Source organism: Seriola lalandi, unplaced genomic scaffold (assembly GCF_002814215.2).
Source record: "Seriola lalandi dorsalis isolate HSWRI2012SDOR001 ecotype SW California unplaced genomic scaffold, Sedor1 jcf7180002054946, whole genome shotgun sequence".
Taxonomy (NCBI): Eukaryota; Metazoa; Chordata; class Actinopteri; order Carangiformes; family Carangidae; genus Seriola; species Seriola lalandi.
Window position 1 is genome coordinate 1251193 of NW_019525497.1, and position 19179 is coordinate 1270371.

General features: G+C 42.8%; 1 protein-coding gene across 3 annotated transcripts in view; it reads left to right on the forward strand.

Annotated features, from left to right (window-relative positions):
• sema6a (sema domain, transmembrane domain (TM), and cytoplasmic domain, (semaphorin) 6A) overlaps window positions 1-18926 on the forward strand; it is a 105240-nt gene extending 86314 nt beyond the window's left edge. For 2 of the 3 annotated variants that reach the window (XM_087170385.1, XM_023394251.2), the window contains 4 exons: window positions 989-1047; window positions 1924-1944; window positions 5442-5621; window positions 17008-18926. In XM_087170385.1, the coding sequence (XP_087026511.1) occupies window positions 989-1047; window positions 1924-1944; window positions 5442-5621; window positions 17008-18167 (1420 nt within the window). In that variant the 3' untranslated portion in view covers window positions 18168-18926. The remainder of the gene's footprint in view (window positions 1-988; window positions 1048-1923; window positions 1945-5441; window positions 5622-17007) is intronic. The other variant, XM_023394252.2, reaches the window with a different exon arrangement.
• Window positions 18927-19179: the final 253 nt, after the last annotated feature.

Consider the following 19179-nt stretch of genomic DNA (forward strand, 5'->3'; position numbering starts at 1 on the left):
CTGAGGAGGACTGTGAAAAGCTGTCATGCGTGACTGTGATCCTGGTTGACAGTTGGTCCGCTCTGTTTCACAGATCTCCTTACTGCCTGCTTGGTGGTCTTTCAGGAAGAAAACAGGTCTCCGTGCAGATTGCATTAGAAAATAACATCTCTGAAACGCTCTCCCTCTGTGTCATATGATGGCCCTCAAGCATGGTTACCCCTCACTTCCCTGGTCTTGGCCCATGTGATTGGGACTATTGCCTCACATCTCCACTGGAGCCTAGATGATGTCAGATACAAAGAAATAGGACAAAGGATTAATCAAAGTGAAGTTCTGATAAAAAACAGTATCATTTTTTGTGCATTACTTCCTGAAGGAAAAATTCAGAATTCTGGGAAATGTTTGCTTTCTTGCCAAGAGTTAGATGAGAGAAACTCTGTTAGCTTATCTTAGTATAGACTTAGTCTTAGTATAAGACTGGAAACAGGGAGAAGTAGCTAGCTTGCCTATCATTCTAACTCTACCCCCCCCCCCCTTCTTACCAGTCTTTTTGCTAAGCTAAGCTAACCAGCTGCTGGCTGTAGCTTCATATATTGACATGAGAGTTATGTTAATCTCATCTAACTCTTCGCAAGAGAGAAAAGAAGCAACAAAAAAAAGCTATAGAACATTAGATAACTGTTTTTATTACAGCCAAATAAAACATAAATCTATTTGTATCAACAGTATTGGCAGTGAGTCCTGTGCCAGCTATGGATTTACTGGCCTGCCAGTATTCTTCATAACCACTGATTTTAGGCCTCCAGGATACCCGATAGGTGTTCTTTGATATTGTTCCAGTATAGGGCTCTCTGCAGAGTACACACTGTGTAAGCAGAGGGTATGCTGTGTTTGGGGTTGTTTTTGAAGTAGCCTTCCTATAGCTTTGTTACTTCGCTAGGTGTGGCGAGCCTGCACGGCCTGGCCTGTTTTCCACCGCTGACCATGATGTCTCTGTTCCCCGCAGATCAGCCTTTGAGCAGGACGTGGAGCATGGTAACACAGATGGCCTGGGAGACTGCCAAAGTAAGCAGGCCCTCTTCACTCTTATCTTTCCTCCTCTCTTCCATACCCCCCCCACCATTCCTCTCTTCTCTGTTAACTTGGTCTCCCTCTTCTCTCGGCCCTCCGTTTCTTTCTTCGCTGCTGTCACCTCTTTCTCCCCCGTCTGTTCCACCCTCACAATCCTCTCTTTCAGGCTCTTCCATCCATCTGTCCCTTTCGGCTCTCATCCTCCTCTGTCCTTCTCCCGCCGTTTCTCTGGTCCCCCGCTCAATAGAGTGTTGTGTCCCATCGCGCAAAGACTGGGTTCCTTCTTGCAAATTGCTACGAAAACACAACCCAAACATTCAGCGACACACAGAAGAGACATCTCATTGGGAGCAGTCACAGGGCTCATTTTGAAACATTAAACAAGACAGGGCTCTCAACCCAGTCAGACTCAAAAGCTTGAAAGGTCTCTTTTAATCTACAACACAGGGAATGGCACGGATGTATATTTGATCTTTTCATGTCCAAAATAACTGTTTGGATATGTGATGCCCTGTTGATATTTTACTGAGCTGCTCAGTTTGCAAGAGAAACTTCAAAACAATTTGACATTAAATCACTCAACGTAGTCCATTTCATCTCAAGTTCGACTGTTTACTCAGAGTAAATGAGGGCAGTGCATTTTCACTTCAATTTCATCAGGAGGTTTAGTCAAGGGAAACCATAGTGTTGGAGCTTTATTAGCTGTAGAAGCCATATATATCACCTGTGATTAAAAGTTAGGAGACTATCGAGCAGCCAGTCGATTCTGAATTACTTTAAAAGTCATGGCTTTTGATCATGTTAAAGCATAAGCTCTCTGTGCTGCGTGCAATAACACGTTTCCCCTCATTTCTTCTCCTCTTCTTCCAGATACCTTTGTGGCACTGAACGGTAAGTATCCCACATAAACTGTAGAGGCAATCAAAAAAATAAATAAATAAATTAAAAAAAAAAGACAGGAGCTGCATTTCATCTCCCCAGACTCTTTAACTTCAGCCACACCTCTTCGTCTAGTCAATCAATCATTCCCTCTCAAGGAAATGAAAACTCCTCCCACATGTGTAAAGAGGGTTTATTAATGACTCAAGGCTTTAACTGAATTTATTTCATTCCTTCTTTTTGATAGACGTTCCTTCCAGTTACGAAGGTAATGAAACATTAAGGCACGGTCGGTAAATTTCACTTCTCATAGTATTTCCTCATCCAACCCCTTTGGTGTTTAGAATAAAGGACGTAGAATTAGAAATGAGAAACTTAGAATTAAAAACATTTAATGTGTATTCATATTCTAATAGTTCTGTTACACCTTCCCTCCCTTCTTGCCCCCCTGTCCTCTTTATCCCCTGTGCAGTAGCATTGATTAGCCCTGACCTTTGCTTCACTAATTGGATGGATCTGGTTGTTGGTAGTTTAAGGCCTCAACGGTGAAGAAATGCCTCAACATGCACATTAAATTAGACATGTGTCAACAGAGAGACAGAGAGATTAAATTGGCCTGTTTAGAGTCGGCATAGATCAGATACGTTCCTGCCAACTGTGGCCGAGCATGTGCAGTTGGCACAGACTCTCCGCACAGTCAAAGATGCTTAATTCAGAAAGGCCAATGTAAACATGCACATTTTTAGTGCTGGCTTCTTCGTGCAGATATGTTCACTCTCCTAATAATCACACAACACAATATCACAATCAAACTTGGCTGCTGGCTGATTGATACCATTTTCCTCTCTCAGGAATGATAAATGTGATTAGCTTGCAGCAAAGTCACTCTTAGCCATAGCACCCACACCTACACGCACATCCACCTTATTTTTATCTAATCAGTGGGTGCATTAGTTTGGTTTTCAGTGACTCTCTCTCTCTCTCTCTCTCTCTCTCTCTCTCTCTCTCTCTCTCTCTCTCTCTCACACACACACACACATCGGCAGATACCTTGCAGCTGCCAGATCAAAACAGTCAGATCCATACAGAAAGACAAGAATAGATATTTTGAAGTTGTTCCAGAAAGCCCAGCGCTTTCTCTCTCACCCCCCTGTGGCTGTACCCCCACTGTGATTCTCCCTCCTTTTTTGGAGATCCAGGGTCACAGAAAAAGCATCTGTGTTGGTGTGCACCCCTGTAGTGCTGAATATGGTTCCACAGGCTTGGCTGTGTGTTTCTACACACGCACGCACGCACGCACACACGCACACAAACACACACACACAGATAACACCCAGTTTACAACCCCCCAAACAAAGTCTCAGCCATTGCCCCAGAGCCTCTCCATCTATCTGTCAGTGGTTGATATGGATTTGAAGATAAATAAATGCCCCTTCTCCATTCTGCTCTCCTCTACTCCAGACTAGACACCGTTGCCTCTCTTTTAATCTGCAGAAAGAGAGGGATGTGCATCCGTCGGCAGTTTAGGGCTTTTTTCCCCCCCCGATCCGTGGAGGAGCTCCGAGGTCCCGAGTTCTCTCTCTATGTGTGTCATCTGCCTGAATTGCACTTCCCCTGGCGGTGGGGGAATGAATTATAAAATAGGCCTGTCACACTAATCTCTCAGCCTTGGGCCAATAGTTAAATAAATCATTTTAATGATTGCCACGCCACACGGAGGAAGAGGAGGAGGAGGAGGCTCTGGGTAGTGTTGTGTGCGGGTGTCTGATGCACATCGTCTACCAGCAGCATCAATGTTAGCCTCCTAAAATGTCTCCCCATCTTCAAACACAAGCATAAACACATATTGAAAAGGCACTTGCACATCTGCAAACAGACACACACACACACGCGCACACACACACACACACACACACACACACACACACGCACATACACGCTCATTGCTGTCACCTCCTCCGTGGAGAAAGCATGTTAAAATAGGAATTGGGGGCTGAGCTCCACAGAGGATGTTGATAAAAGTGTTGTCACTCTTCATCAAGGGAGGATTTTTTTTTTCTTAAACGTGTGGCTTGAATACATTATATTAAATACAATATATATCTTGTGTAGGGTGGCTTAACTGTAAGCATGTGGGATGGTAATGTGATTAGCACGGTTCAAAAATAAACACTCAGACAAAGCTTATGCACAAATTCTGCTTATAAAAGAAAATGAGACAAACTGAGACAGGCGGATGCAGGAAGGCACAGAGATTGTTTGCAAGCCGTGCAGTGATAGACAGAGAAGAGGTGTAGGTGTGATATGTCATCCACAGGTGATAGAGATATTTTGTTGCATTTATCAGATAATGTCATCTCATAACTTTCAGGTGTGCATTCATTTTCACAGACAGACAGTGTGTGCTGTTCTTATTATAGTCTCATCATCATCAGAGTAGCTCTCTGGCTGTGTTATGGTACCCTCTGCGACTGTTGGCCAGCAGTTCATTTAGCCGTTAAGGAATTTAATTACAGGGAGGGGTCAAATCAGAGAAAATTCATTAACTCTTAATGACATATTTCTGAGGATTGATCTAGACATGTTGCTGAGGGCCATGCCAAATAAAGATTACCGGCTGAGCAGATGTGAAGCATTTTGGAGATTTTCAGTTTAAAACAAAGAAAGGAGGGAAAAGTGGGGTACATGGGAAATAAGAGGAGAAGACAGAGTTGGAGAGGAATGAAGAGAGGAGCGGTTCAGAGAAGATAAAGGAATCAGACGACAACAAGAACAGGAGGAGCTGAAGAGACGAAGGCGTCATCTCCAAGTTGTTTCTTTTGTGCGACAAACAGTCCAAAACAAAAAGATATTCAGTTAAATGTCACAAAGAAAAATGGCGGACCTGAGAATATGTGGCATGAATTGAGCATTCTGACAACAGTGAAATTTAAACTAATAGAAAGCCTGAGAAGATCTAGCGGGGAAGAGCATGAACAGAGCTTTAAGGTTGAAGAAAAGTTACAGGCAGCGATGGAAAGAAAGTTTGTCTCTCGTCCTTCATATCAAAGGTAGACACCCCATGGTGATCGTGGAGGAATACGATTGTACTCTGCTCCGCTCTGACAGACCCAGCAGAGCTTTGACATGTCAGTCAGAACAGGAGGGGAGAGAGTGAGAAAGACAGAGAGAGGCAGAGAATGACAGAAAAAAAGAAAGGACATGTCCATCCTGAGAAAAACACACACACACACACACACACACACACACACACACACACACACACACATTTGCTAATGAGTTGCCCTGGGTCACTGGGGGAGAGAGACTTTGTTGCCTCACACAGCCCAGCAGCTGTCCTTGTGTGTGTGTGTGTGTGTGTGTGTGAGTGCATCTGTGCTTCAAAGGAGGAATAGATTTGTATATGTGTGTGTGCGTTTGTGTGCACCCCTGCTGGCCTGTGCTCACATGCACTGAAAGCCTGTCCGTGTCTGCCCCGAGCGTCGGTTAACCTGTGTTGTGTCCGGCAGGCCACCATCACCACCACCATCACCACACCCTCTCACTCCCCACCTCGGCCCTACCCGAGGCTGCCGAGGGCCCCCTGGGGCGGGGCCGCATGGTGGAGCGGAAGGACCCCCCCATGAGCTCAGACAAAGGGGAGGACCCCTACGTGGCCGTGCCCTCTCAGACTCAGCCCGAAGCCAATGGTAAGCCTTGGAACGCAACAGTGAGCAGTCAATTTGGTCCATTGTCACCTGTGGCAAGGGAGGTGGGGAGGGGAGGGAGGAAAGGAAAGGGAGGGGTTTGCGTAATTGAGATTTACGGCTGCCTGGCTGCTTCCAGCTGACACGGTGTAGAGATACTGGATCACTTTCTCTCCAGGGGACAAATTGCCTCAAACTGCGCACGTACACTCCCCACTGAAATGTACGCAAACACACCCACACGTTACATACATATGCAGACAGATGCGCATACACACTCTGTTCACACACACACACAAACACTTATACGCACACTCAGTAGGATGGATTTATTATCCGTGGACTGTAATGTCCCACAGGAGATGTAATATCCAGACCATTACACTCTGAAAAGGAAGATGGCGATGTATTTATTTCCTCGGGAAGATGGCCCGGGCCCCTGGCTCTGTCATGCTTTGCGACACAGTGACATGACATTGAACGCCCTTTTCTCCTGTGTTAACAACCTGCCTAATGCTGCAGCGGCTCAAGGACAGCACGCCGGATAAATGAGACAGAAAGAAGGAGGGAAGGGAAAGAGACGAGAGGGAGGACACACATTGGGGGGGGGGGGGGGGGGGGGGTCACTGCAGTGCTGCTGATCCATGTTCTGTCCCTTAATCATACAGCTATACCTATTACAGATCCCATTAACACAACATGCAACACATCCCGGCAGTATTACATACAGTAGTTTGTGCTATTAGAGGCAGCATCAAAGGAAATTTCGATTATTAATAATGGTGATTCATCATGAGGCCTAGCGACCTTCTTTTGACAAACTATTTCAAGAAAGAAAAGAGCAGCTAATGAACTAAATAAGAGATTTTGTCATTATTTTGTTGTCCTACAGTGTCTCTTTTCATGCAAAAACTACCTCAGTGTGTACCTGTCATGTATTAACAATACATTTGAATTTCAGTGCTAAGAATCCAATTTTGTGAAAAATATTAAAAGATTTTGACAAAGCCAGGAGGTCAATTGACACCACTTACCATTGTTCTGAGTGTATTTCCAAAATCCCCAGAGACTCCCTTCAACTTCGAACCACCTGAATGTAAAAAACATTGTCCTTTGTAACCATGAAAAAAAAAAAAGTTTTCTTTTTCTTCATCTAAACCTGGCTGCCGAAAATGTCAACACATCACCTTTCTCAGTTTGCACTACTTGGCTGCTTTAGGAAGTACAGCTGCGACTTAATAAATAGATTATTGTGCAAAAATATCATCCACATGGTTGAAAGAGTCTTTGAAGGTTTTGGAAATACCTACAGAACAGTGATGTGTTGACAGGTGAGATCAACATGTATATGTTTCTATATTGTCAGATACTCAAATCTTATGTTAAAACATGAAAGGCACAAACTGTGACGTACTAAAAACACACCGTCTCTCATAATTACAAAGATGAAAAATAAGACATTGCGTTGCTTTAGTCTGCCACTGCACACATTTCACCGTCTACTGTCTATGGAATAAACCGAGGCACAGCAGTGACTGCGACATGTCAGCTGGAAGCAGTAAGGCACCAGTGGGTAGATCCAAGCACAATGGTGGCAGAGACTTCAGACAGCATGCCTACAGCCAGCATCACAACATGCTGTCGCTCCCCTTGTTGCCTTTACCTGAGCAGCTTTAACGTTACTCAAGCCTCACGAGGAAAGGTGAGGAATGCTATACAACAAAAGCTGAAAGCCGTCTTGCAATCATAAAAGCTCCTTTTTCTTATATTTTTTTTTATTGGGGGGGGGGGTGTTCATGCTCAGGTAACGGCAACAGGGCTTCACATTTCAAAACAATGCTTCCTGCTGTTTTTTCTGTATTATCATTACTGTTATTGTTATTATTATCATTTTTATAAGACACCTTTGCAGCTTGTTTCAGTATTTATCAGTTCTATTTCAATTTCAGCTCTAAAGTCTTTTGTTTTTCCTTTTCTCTGAAAGTCAGCTCTGATGAGATTTCTTTGATTTTCTTGTGTTGGTTTCTTGTGAGCAGTTCTTGATATTTTGCATGGCTTGGTGTGAGATTATGCCTTTTTTTTTTTTTTTTTTTTTTTTTTTTTTTTTTTTTTTTTTTTTTTTTTTTTTTTTTTTTTTTTTGCTATTTATATATTTGCCTTTTTCCTGCCTTGATTGCTTTGATGGTATTAAGCACAGTTTTGCCTCCATGCAGCTTAATGCTTTTCAGCATGGCAAATTGAGCACCACAGTCAACAGCATTCATTTCCTGCTCCACCCATCCTGCCTCCTCTTCCTTCCTGTCGCCCAAAGTATTACTGGCTTCAGGTGTCAACTGTACTGTGAAAACTTTTGCAAACTGCATATGTTGAAAGTGAAAATGGAATCAATATAGGCTATGAGAAATGATTACGGAGTTATGTAAATGAGTCATTTTATCTGCATTTTAATGCCACAGAGATAGATCCATGCAGCCCATTTTAAGGAAGACATAAGGGATAAACATTCGACTATACCATCACCATCAATCTCTCAAATTAAGTAAAAAAAAAAAAGTTTATGCTTGAGTGACAATGTATTAGCTCATATCCAAAGTCGTTTGCAAGCTTGTTCGTGATTTAAAAGAAATTACAATTACTCCCCAACTTTTCCATTTGCAGTTAAGACATTGTGGAATCTTATCTGCTAATGAATATTACAGTGCTGCCAATATGTATTAGCTCAACACCACCAGAGTAATTAGAAATGCTGCAAAGTGACGAGTGTTCACACACTGATGATATTTAGCACCCAACAGCATCATTATCCGGCATTCCAGTGGGGCCATCGCAGTTGCCAGGTGGCCGCTTGTGTTTCACAGTACATTTGAGCTTGGTGTTTGTCTGTGTGTCTGTCTGTCTGTCTGGACCTCATCTGTCTCTGCTATATTTTCTTCCACTCCTGTCTCTCCACCATAAACCTCTCCCTTTGCCTCCCATTGCTCGACCCGCCCCCGAAACCAGCAACCCTGCCACTTTCCACCATATGCTGCCATTGTGATCAGTCTCCCTTCCACAGGACCTCTCATCTGACTGGGATGGCATGTTCCAAGGCTATACCTTACCTAGTGCAAATTAATTCCTGAACCAATTTATGGAGCCTCGTCCTCCCCCAATGCCCCCTCCCCCCTGCCTCTCTCCGTCTCTTTTCCTCCTCCATCTCTGCACCTCCTCCTCCTCCTGTCTCTCCCCTTGTAGTCTGTCTCTTCTCCAACTGGAGTCATATCTCTTCCCTTGTCTGCAAGAATGAATCCTTGCCCTGCTCCCCCTTTTTTCGCTCTCTCTCCTCTTTCTCCCTCTGTCAGACTCAAATCTCCCCCTCCCCCTGTCCCACCTTACATCCATCCTCCCCCAACCTCCGACCTGTAGCCTCCGCTGTGTTGCTCCAATTTATGGGTTCATTACAACAGCTATCCAGGGGGGGAAGGCAAAGGATGAAGTGGAAGGAAAGAGGGATGGAGAGAGACAACAAGGGAAGATACATGGGAAATGAAGGAGAGGAGAAGGCGAGAGAGAGAAGGAATGCACATGATAAAGATTTATTAAACAGAAGACCATAATACAGCAGTGAAGGTTATAAGGGAGAGAGTTAAAAGGTAGAAGGTATACAAACTGACTGAGCAAATGTGATGGAAGAAAGGGGAATAAGAGAGGATGTAAGATATAGTGAGCTATTGTAGCTGAACAAAGTCAACAGCAGTGTTTCTCTCTATCCCTCTCAGTCATTCGTTTTCACATTGGTTTTTTCCCCAAACAGTCTGCGTCCTGTATTTTATGTTTACCCAGCTAACTCAACTAATACTGTTGTGCTGAATATCAAAAACCTACAAGTGCATCTGGTGAAACCCTGTCTCCTAGAAATTACTTACATATACTACTAACAGCAAATTCATTTTGAAGGAAATCTACTGCCGCCCAGATTACGTTTTTATCAACATAATGAGATTGTAATTAATGTCACTGGCAAATTGCTAAAGTTTGGTAATGTACATATCAGCAAAACGTTCCCTGACAAGATGTTTCATTTGTTTTCTTACAGAATCTGCCCATAGTAGCAAGAGCATGATTAACATGGTTTTTAAGGGTTTTGTTAAGGTACTCGAAACACTTAGTTTTGGTTAGATACTGAAAAAGTCAACACTAGAGCATGAGACAGGCCACGTTATGCTGAGGTGTTTGTCCACCCCCATTGATTTTGGTAACAGCAGGCCGAATAATAGAAAGACTGTTCAAGTTCAAATGACAGCCTTCAAAATTATAATTGAATCAAAACCTCTCTGAAACAGTTTCAGCACAAACTGAACATTACAACCTTCATGAAGGAGGATTTATTGCAGGACTGTTGTGTTAGACGGCATCAGTGTTAGCTACGTGTGGCCAATAAACTGGCATCTGAGTGTACACATATATGTTGCACTTTTCACGCTAGAAAGATCACATCACTTATACACATAATCCCAGGCGACAATTACGCCCCTTACCACCAATGTAATTGGTAGAGCAAATTAGAACAATATAAACATAATTTCCAAGAGGCAAGGTTGTCTGGTGAGATATTTTCTCTTGTCATGCTCATTATGATTCACAAAATCAGTATTCACAAGTGTCAATTTTCAGCTTGATAACTACAAACGTGATTTGCAGATTTCATCTGAAGAGACACAATTTTTTTTTTTTTTTTTTTTTTTTGCCAACATCGTGTTTCCAAAACAACATTGTGGCATTTTGATGATATTTCTTCACCACTGAACAAGAGCTACTGTAATTTATTGAAAGAAATGATTTCCCTCCATGTCGAGATTTCACTGTATTACCAACTTGTCTGACAGCTGCTCTGCAGGAGTTATTTTCAGCTGCAGGCAGCTCTCTGACACCTGTGTGCCAAGGTGAGACGGGTATGATAGAGCAAGGGTATGACCCCGCTCACACTGGAGTGCAGCACTATTCTTTTTTCTTGTTTTTTTCATGCCAAAAAGTCTTGATAGCCTGAGCATTTCACTTTCTGGAAGGCTGTTGAAGGAACATTTCACCATTGTTACTGGGCAATGTAATGTCAATCTTCAATTGTACATGTAGTTATGGGGGGAGAGAACTGTCAAATATGTGCAATACTAGCAGAAAAAATAGCATTTTTGTTTACAGTCAAATTCTGGTTTTAAATTTTAATGAATTCAACCTCCATTGCTTTTGGTCCGTCCAGCTCCATGCGCCCAGAAGAACAGAATTGTGGCTTTGATCTTAGCTTTTCTGGCAAATTTGCAAACACAGTTATGCTTGTACTGTTAAAAACAACAAAAACAAAAAAAATCAGCTTGTACAGTTTTGGAGAATGTGTTTAACCACTGATTTATCCCATATTAGTTTTGCTAACAAAACAACAACTACTGACAAGGAGCTGGGGAGCATTAAGTATCAGTTACTCTTAAATGTGGTCAGTGTCTAATTGTCACACATTTCCTATCAGCTATGGTTCCTCTACCACTAGTGAGCCAGATAGAGGAGGGATTTCTTGGTTGTCTGACTATTATTGAGAGACATCTCTCAAATTGCCCTCCCCTGGAGGTGAGCCGACAAGATTTGAGGTAATAGAGGCTTTAGTTTAACATGAACTCTTGTCAGATGATGATGTATTTGGCTGCTGGTGGTTTTTTCAGCAGAACTGTGAGGTCGAGCACATTGGGAAATTCAATGTTACTAGTTCCATAAGTCCTGACTGAACTGTAGCAAAGAAAAAAAAATTCGGAGAAGTTTTTGTAACCAAATGATCCTACAACTCATATTCTTGTCATTCAAACACCTTCACTATTGTATTAGCCACAGGATTTTGGTTTACTACTTCTTGCCGGCCAAAGATTACACCAAGCCTTTGTGAGTCTGATGAATTATTTGCAGCTCATTGTGAATCATAATAGAAACAGTGGACTGTTTCCCGGCATTGCGCACTTCCGTGACTGACGTCAAGCCATAGGCCATAATTTCCTCCACTGATTAGTGTATTGTTCTCTCAGACCGCTTTTGTTTTCCAAACACATTTGCTGCTTACTTTTCCATTTTTTTGTTTTGGTTATGCCTTTCACTAAGACATCTCACCATTGCTGGCTCATACGAAAGCTTTGCTTTGTCTTTTTGGCCATGTGAGACTGAATCTCACATAACAGCAGCTCATCCTTTGGTGCTTCTGAAACTTGTCTAAACCACATGCAGCTGTCACTACTCTCCTTTGAACTGAATTGAAAGGATCACGTTCACAAAGTCCATGAGTGAGCCACTCATCAAGTAGATACGAACTGGGTCTTTACTCTTTGGTGGCCTCAAGTAGGGACTGTTCTGTATGAATACATTTCTAAATGATTATCAAGGCCTGCACTTATAACTGGATGAATTACGGCGCGCACATCAGCGTACACATAGCACTTCAGTGACGCATAGAGGTCAGGAGCTCACCACATATTTTCAGCAGTCAAAGCAAGATGTGATACAAATGTATGTAGTGGGTTTCCATCCGTATAACAGTGACCTCATCAGTATTGAACAGGATTCGAGATTATATTAAAAAAAAGGAGTTTTTCTCCACAGAAAAATCGACATTTTTATAAGTTTTAGGATTTATGATTATAATACATGTGGCAAACCTGCTCTGCCAGAAAGCTGCTGTCTTCAATATGCCAACACATGAAAGCGGTAAAATACAGAAATAATTGGATTACTTATTTTAGCTGAGCTATTCATGCTGGGCAGTGTCTTCTAAGAAGTCTACTGCCCATGAATACAAACAGTAATAGTGTCAATTTAAGGCATCAAACAGCTGATGAAAAATGTTCCCTGGGATGTTTAATTTAGCCTGATTTCCTGTGAGTATTAAATACTACAGTTTGTATGCAGGGACGTGGATAAGGTAGTACATTGGTGTTAATACCTGAGGTGCCGAATGATATAATTAGAGGTTTAATTATACCTTAACTGGCTCATTACCATGCAGCGCACCGACTAAGGATTGTCTGATGCTTTAATATTGAATAACACCATTAAGAGCCTCTCGAACGCAAACATAGACAAGACTAAATGGGATAATATCTTAACTGGTGGATTCAATAGAACTTAATGAATTGCTGTCATCATCTAAACAGCAATGTCCTTTTTAATAGATGACATCAAGCAAGTCCCTGGAAGCAAATAAGAAGTTTCTAAAGCTCTCAGTGCAGTGAAGGCAGAGTAAACATTTTCTGCTCCTCCTCTTCATCTTTTCTTCTGCTCCGATAGTTCTTTAGTTGTCAAGGTCCACTTTTCTTTCTTTCAACAAGTGGCAAGTCCATGAGCGCAGTGAAGTCTGATTAAGATTTTTATCATTTTGCAGACGTCTGTGTGTAGCGGCCTGTAGTCAGAGGTTAGGGCCCTCTCCGTAACCCCTCTGTGATGTTAAACTGCCTTTGAAGTTTTCCCAACACCAACACAAAGACGAGCTCTGTGGGCTTAACTCAGCTGGTGCCTCTGAAGAAGTGAGTGTGAGAGTGTCTATGTGTGTCAGACAGAGAGAGAGAGCGAGACAGAGAGAGAGAGCATTCACAAGTTCCAGTCACAGAAGATTACAACGTTTCTGATTTACAAGTGTTGCCGACCCAGGCTGTTTTGACAGTGAGGAATATCTGAGTATCTGAGATACGTGTTTAATATCTGAATGTTGAGGCCCGGGGCGGTGTGAAATTCTAATCAATTCAACCACTGAGAGAAGTGTCGAAATGCAGGATGCCTTGCGATGCATTGTGGGGGCGAGGCCAGAGTTGAAACCAGAAGATTATAAGTCACTGTACAGTCAGAACAGCCAACGAGATGAGACCAAAGCAGAAAATCTGTGAGTTTTTAGCAACACTTCGATACTTTTCAAGGTCACGTTGGGAAAGTTTTCAAAAGTTTTGCCAAGATCACAAACGGGTCTCTAAAAAAAATGAGCCGTACAGCCACCTTGATTGAAAACCCTGAAGCCCTGTGATTCGACAGAGACAGCTAAAGGTGTCCTCTGTGGCCGCTCTCATTCTCTTTGATGTTAGGATGAGAAACAATTCCTCACATGAAAGATGGAAGTCTTCAAAGTTTCCTCTTTTTCTTTCTTTTGTGTTTTTACTCAAGGCCTTGGGCGAAGTACCCTCTGGAAGTGAGCGTGAGTGCGAGAGACATGAGAGATGGATGGAAGGGAAGAAAGAGTGAGGAAAAGAATGAGAGGATCATCTTTTTAAAAAAGACAGCGCAGGTTAAATAGGGCTTTAACCCCGGTTCCCACACCTGAAATAGAAGACAAAGTTCCAGCTCCAGAGTTCGCCTCCTTCACCGGAACGGACAACCGGCTTGGCTCTGCTGCCCTCCGGCTTTGTTATTCAATGTGAACCCCAAAGCCCCGGTCGAAATAAGTTAACCTTTAGCAGCAATAAATTGACTGTCATGAAAATTCATAACAGTTTTGACTGGAAGTAAGCACTCTAGACAGAGATGGATGAAAGTATTTACATTTAACATGGATTATGGATAAAAGAGAGATTTTCCAAAGTATTTGTTTATGCCTGCACTTTCATTTTCTTGCGCAAATGATTTTTTGAGATTTTCAGGGTCTCCTCACCTCAAGTGAAGCTGAATTCTTCCTTTTCTTCACTGTTGGCAGAAACGTTTAACCCAGCAGCTCTCATTGTCATTTCTGCCAAAGGATGATAATTCTCAAAGCGCATGAGGTTTATAATTACAGCCTTATAGTTTCCACTGAATAGAGCACTTACCATATGGAAGACAAGCAGTGTGAAAGAAAACACCCTGAAACAAGAAGAAAGTCAGGAAAGTGATTCATTGTTTCTATAAAGGAGAGAAGTAGCAGAAAGTGGGGGGAGAGAAAAGAAAAAAGATCTAAGTGAGGACAGAAGAAAGTCAACAAAGTGAAAGATAGCAGCGAGGAAAAGTATCTCTCTCGTTCTCAGATGTTACTGTATGAGATGGAAAGCAGATGGTTTCATCAGACAGGCGAGCCATTTGGTCACACGAGCAGCATAACACTTGTCAAACCCTAATGCCTCTCTGCAGATAACACTCGTCACGTCTCACACTATCTACACAGCCGGGCACGTCCCTGATGATAAGAAATGATTTTGGCCAGAAAAGAAGTTTTTAAACCTTTTGTTTAACACTTAATGAGGTATGGCTGAGCTGCATGTTGTCAGCACTCTATAAAAGAGGAAAGTGAAGTGTTGTTTTTACTGTGAATGAGGAACGATCAGAGCAAAAGTAACCATTCTTTTTTTTTTTTTTATCCTAGTTGAGCTCTAAAGTTGATGCGGTGACTGAGGTATTGCTCCGTGCTTTATTCCAGCTGGGAAAATGAGTTTTAAGTCGTGTTTTTGGACTAATGAAGTATGACTGCAGCTAGCGAGGATTATGGATGTTAGCTGAAGAGAGTCTGGATTTCGGTTCCATGAGAACAGATTACCATGCTGTTTCTTTGTCTGTGTTATGTCTCGCTTAGGAGACGGAGAAAGAAGATATCCTCAGAGTGCGTCCTCGTGACACAGCCGAGCTCAAAAGCCTAAACACGATTACGAAGCCCCTTCAGGATTTTACAGAATTATTGCAACTAACGCTTCATTTTTCGGCATCTTCTTTTGGAAAATTACAGAGCAAATCGGAACACTTAAATGATAATTTGCAAGAAGAGCGTGAAGTGATTTGTGGAAACAGCAAAGTGTGAAAAGAGAAAATTGCATCGATCTGCTTGCTGAAAATTGTTTTGATTACTGTGTTGTGTTAAACTTTGATGTTCGCAGCTCATATCCTGTTTCAATTTTAAATATTTAATACAGTGCTGTGTTTAACTTTTCAAAATACATTTCTACTTTTTGTGGAAATCTACAAAACAACCAGAAATACAGACAAGGCAGCCATAAAAGGGTAGTAAAAAAAATTACAGTTTCAAATGCAAATCAATAGAAATAAGTTTAAAGAGGTGGAGTCAAGACAATACAGTCATAGCTTTTTTTTTTTTTTTGCCATTTTCTCCGCTTTTATGTAAATTCCTAGTAACTGAAAATGTATTTTATTTCTGAAATCGCTATAGAAATCATATCACCCACACAGTGCTTATTTTAGACATTGATTCACTGCACTAGATGTACACTGGCATAACGGATTATGAGAAGTTAAAATCCATTCATACATATGAAGATCAGGTTGTTGTTATCTTTAGTGATATCATCCAGACTGCCTGAAAGCTTTCATTTCTTTTTGCATTTCACATTTTTTTTAGTTTTTTTTTTTTTTTTTGACCTCCACAGGAACTTCTTCACGTCTTTCACGTGTAAATACTGTACAGTGAATAATATATTACCAGGATCGCAGCACGCACGTGTGACTGAGTCATGTTATCAAGACCAGCAGTGCACTGTGGGAGCTTTTTACGTGATAGAGCCCACCTGTCTAATCCTCTGTCTGTGGTAACTGATCTGTGTTGGCCACAGGTCATGTGTGAACGCATTATAAATCTCTCTGCTGTGGACTGGTGTGTTTAACCCGAGGAACAAAGTGTTGCATTAGATGTCTACATTCATCAACAGGCTGGAGGCTATCATCAGTGTTTATGTGTGTCTGTGTGGGAGGTGCATGTTTCCACAGTCATGTGTACGTGTGTGCAAATCATCGCAACCCCATTTCATTACGCACAACCTGCTGCTCCCACCCTCCCCACTGCGAGAATACTTCATAGCTGCTTTTATTGAATTATCTTTTATTTGGCCGTATTGCAGCGCGTCTTTGCCAGTCTTTGAAAGTGGCGCTTTCATAAGACACTGATGACACAGCTCATTGGATTTAGCGCCTAATCAGAGGCTTTTTAATGTATTCTCTGTGATTCATGAGATTGGATCCAAGCTTTATGAAAAGTCTCCCATTTGCATCGATGAGAAGAAAGGGTTTGGGTATTTCAGGCTCCTTTATCTGCTCTCATATCTTTTTTCATTTCAGCAGAGGGTTTTATCTGGGATTTAAAATGTGAATCATAATCACCCCTCCAAAACACATTTTCAGTCTAAGATTGGATTTTCGGGAAATACTGAATGTTGCTACTTCAAGCTACCATTTGTGCCCGTTCTGAATAGGTGTTCCTCATGATGGGATAAACCCGTCTTCATTTGCATGTTTTTCATGAAATTATTTAAACCTCTAATCTTTTTACTCACAAAATATTTTTAATTATTGTAATTCAATATCATTTTCTATTTTTTAGTTAGTCTAATAATAAGCATCTTTCCCCACAGCTCAGCAGCCGTATCATCTTTCCCTTTTTTCAGTCTGCCAGTCTGAATGTCATCTCACCGTTTCTCTGCAGGTGTGATCCGTGAGAGCTACCAGAAGGGTCGTGACCAGCTGGTTCCTGTGACCTTGTTGGCCATAGCTGTCATCCTAGCATTTGCCATGGGCGCCATCTTCTCTGGCATCATTGTCTACTGTGTCTGTGACCACCGGCGGCGAGACATGGACCTGACAGGCCGCAAGGAAAAGGACAGCCACCACCTCCACTCCCGCCGGGGATCCATGAACAGCGTGACTAAGCTGACGGGCCTGTTTGAGACACAGGCCAAAGATGGTCGCCCTGAGGCAATTCTCACCCCTTTGATGCACAATGGGAGAATGACACCAAATGGGAAGATGCTGATAAAAGCAGACCAGCACCACCTGGACCTCACTGCTCTGCCAACGCCTGAATCCACCCCCATGCAGCCACGTCGTAAGCCCAGCCGGGGAAGCCGTGAGTGGGAGAGGAACCAGAACCTCATCAACGCCTGCACCAAGGACATGCCACCTATGGGCTCCCCTGTTATCTCTACAGATCTGCCCCTGAGGGCATCACCGGGGCACATCCCCAGCGTGGTAGTCCTGCCTCTGCCACAGCATCAGCACCAGCTCCAGCCTCATCTGCAGCAACACCAGTCCTACCAGCATGAATATGTGGAGCAGCCGCACCATAGTGACCTGAGCATGGGCCACGTTGTCATGGACGACCAGGGGGCCACCCTGGAGTACAAGACAGTGAAGAGCCCATGTCACAACCTCACCATGGTGGATCCAGATGGGGTGCTGCCGCCTCGTGTGCCCCAACGGGAGGCCTCCCTCACCATCCCTCCTGCTGTCCCACAGATGGGCAAACGCCTGGAGGTCCACTCGTCAGTCTACGGGCTCCGGAAAGGATCAGCATCCGCTGCATCCGGATCCTCTGCCCTCAAGAAGCACAACACCAACTCATCTAACTCCTCCCATTTGGCAAGACATCACAGCTTCAACCGTGTGGAGACTCCACCGCCTGCACCTCAGAGGGTGGACTCGATACAAATGACAGCACAGGGCATATCTCTGTCACGGCAGCCTGGAATGAGCTCCTATGGTTCACTGCCTCGAACGGGCATCAAACATCTCAAGCCTGATGTCCCTCCCAAACCCTCTGTAGTGTCACTCTCAACAAAAGTCAAGTCCAGTGACTCCTGCACATAGTCAGCTTGTTAGCCAGTCAGTCCAATGTGAACAGACAGTAGTGAAAGGTTTTTCTGAAAGAGAGAAAAAAACAGGGAATACTGTACAACTTGCATCTCCTTTTAGTGTTTTTTGTTTTTGGTGTACAGTGGAAAATGCAACACAGTTTTTTTTTAAAAAACACTTTCTTTTTATATAAATATGTAAATATTATACAAATGGTTGTCGTCATTTGTTGCCGTCATAGAGCTCACGCTCTGTCTGGCTCCCAGTTCCTTTGTAAGCCCACATGGGAACATGTGCTACTGAAACAGAAGAAGATGATGCTTGTCCTGAATATTTCATCCAACGGCATTCTGTAGCATCCAAGACGGTGGCTCTCTTGTTTGTGGTGTCTTTGGCCACCGGGACTTGACTTGATACTTTATCATGCTGGTAAAAGCACATAAAAAGACAGCCCGGGGAGTTTGGAGAGTAATCGTTGTACAGTACCTTGAGGACTGGGGAATCTGAGTGAGCAGGCACTCAGAGAGACTGAGCTCAGACTGAGTGGACAGATGGCTGCCTGAGTTCTTTCGGAAACTGTGAAAAGCCTCTCAGTGTTACAGCAATCAAGTCCTGCCTGGGTTAGAGGGAAAGCCTGGGCCAGAAGAATCCTCTACTGTACTGGTTACTGAATAACACATGACTGTTAATACTAATAGCTCGTTGTATTTATTTTTATTAAGTGCTTTTGAAAAAAAAAAAAAAAGACTGACTTTCTAGGCTCGGAGAGAGAGAGAGGACAGAGAAGAGATCTTTTAATATTAATTAATCAAGTGTGAGAAAAAAAACTTATTTAAAGTCATTAAACTGGAGCCAGTAGAACTTTCTTGATGACTGAAGGTCCACTAGGTCTTACTGAGTGCTCAGAGGGGCCTGCAGCTTGAGATATATGTGAAGAGGAGGAGATATTTATTTAAACTGTGCCAGACAGGGACTTTTACCTTCATGGACCAGACTTTCCATTGTTTTAGACCAATCATAAAAAAAG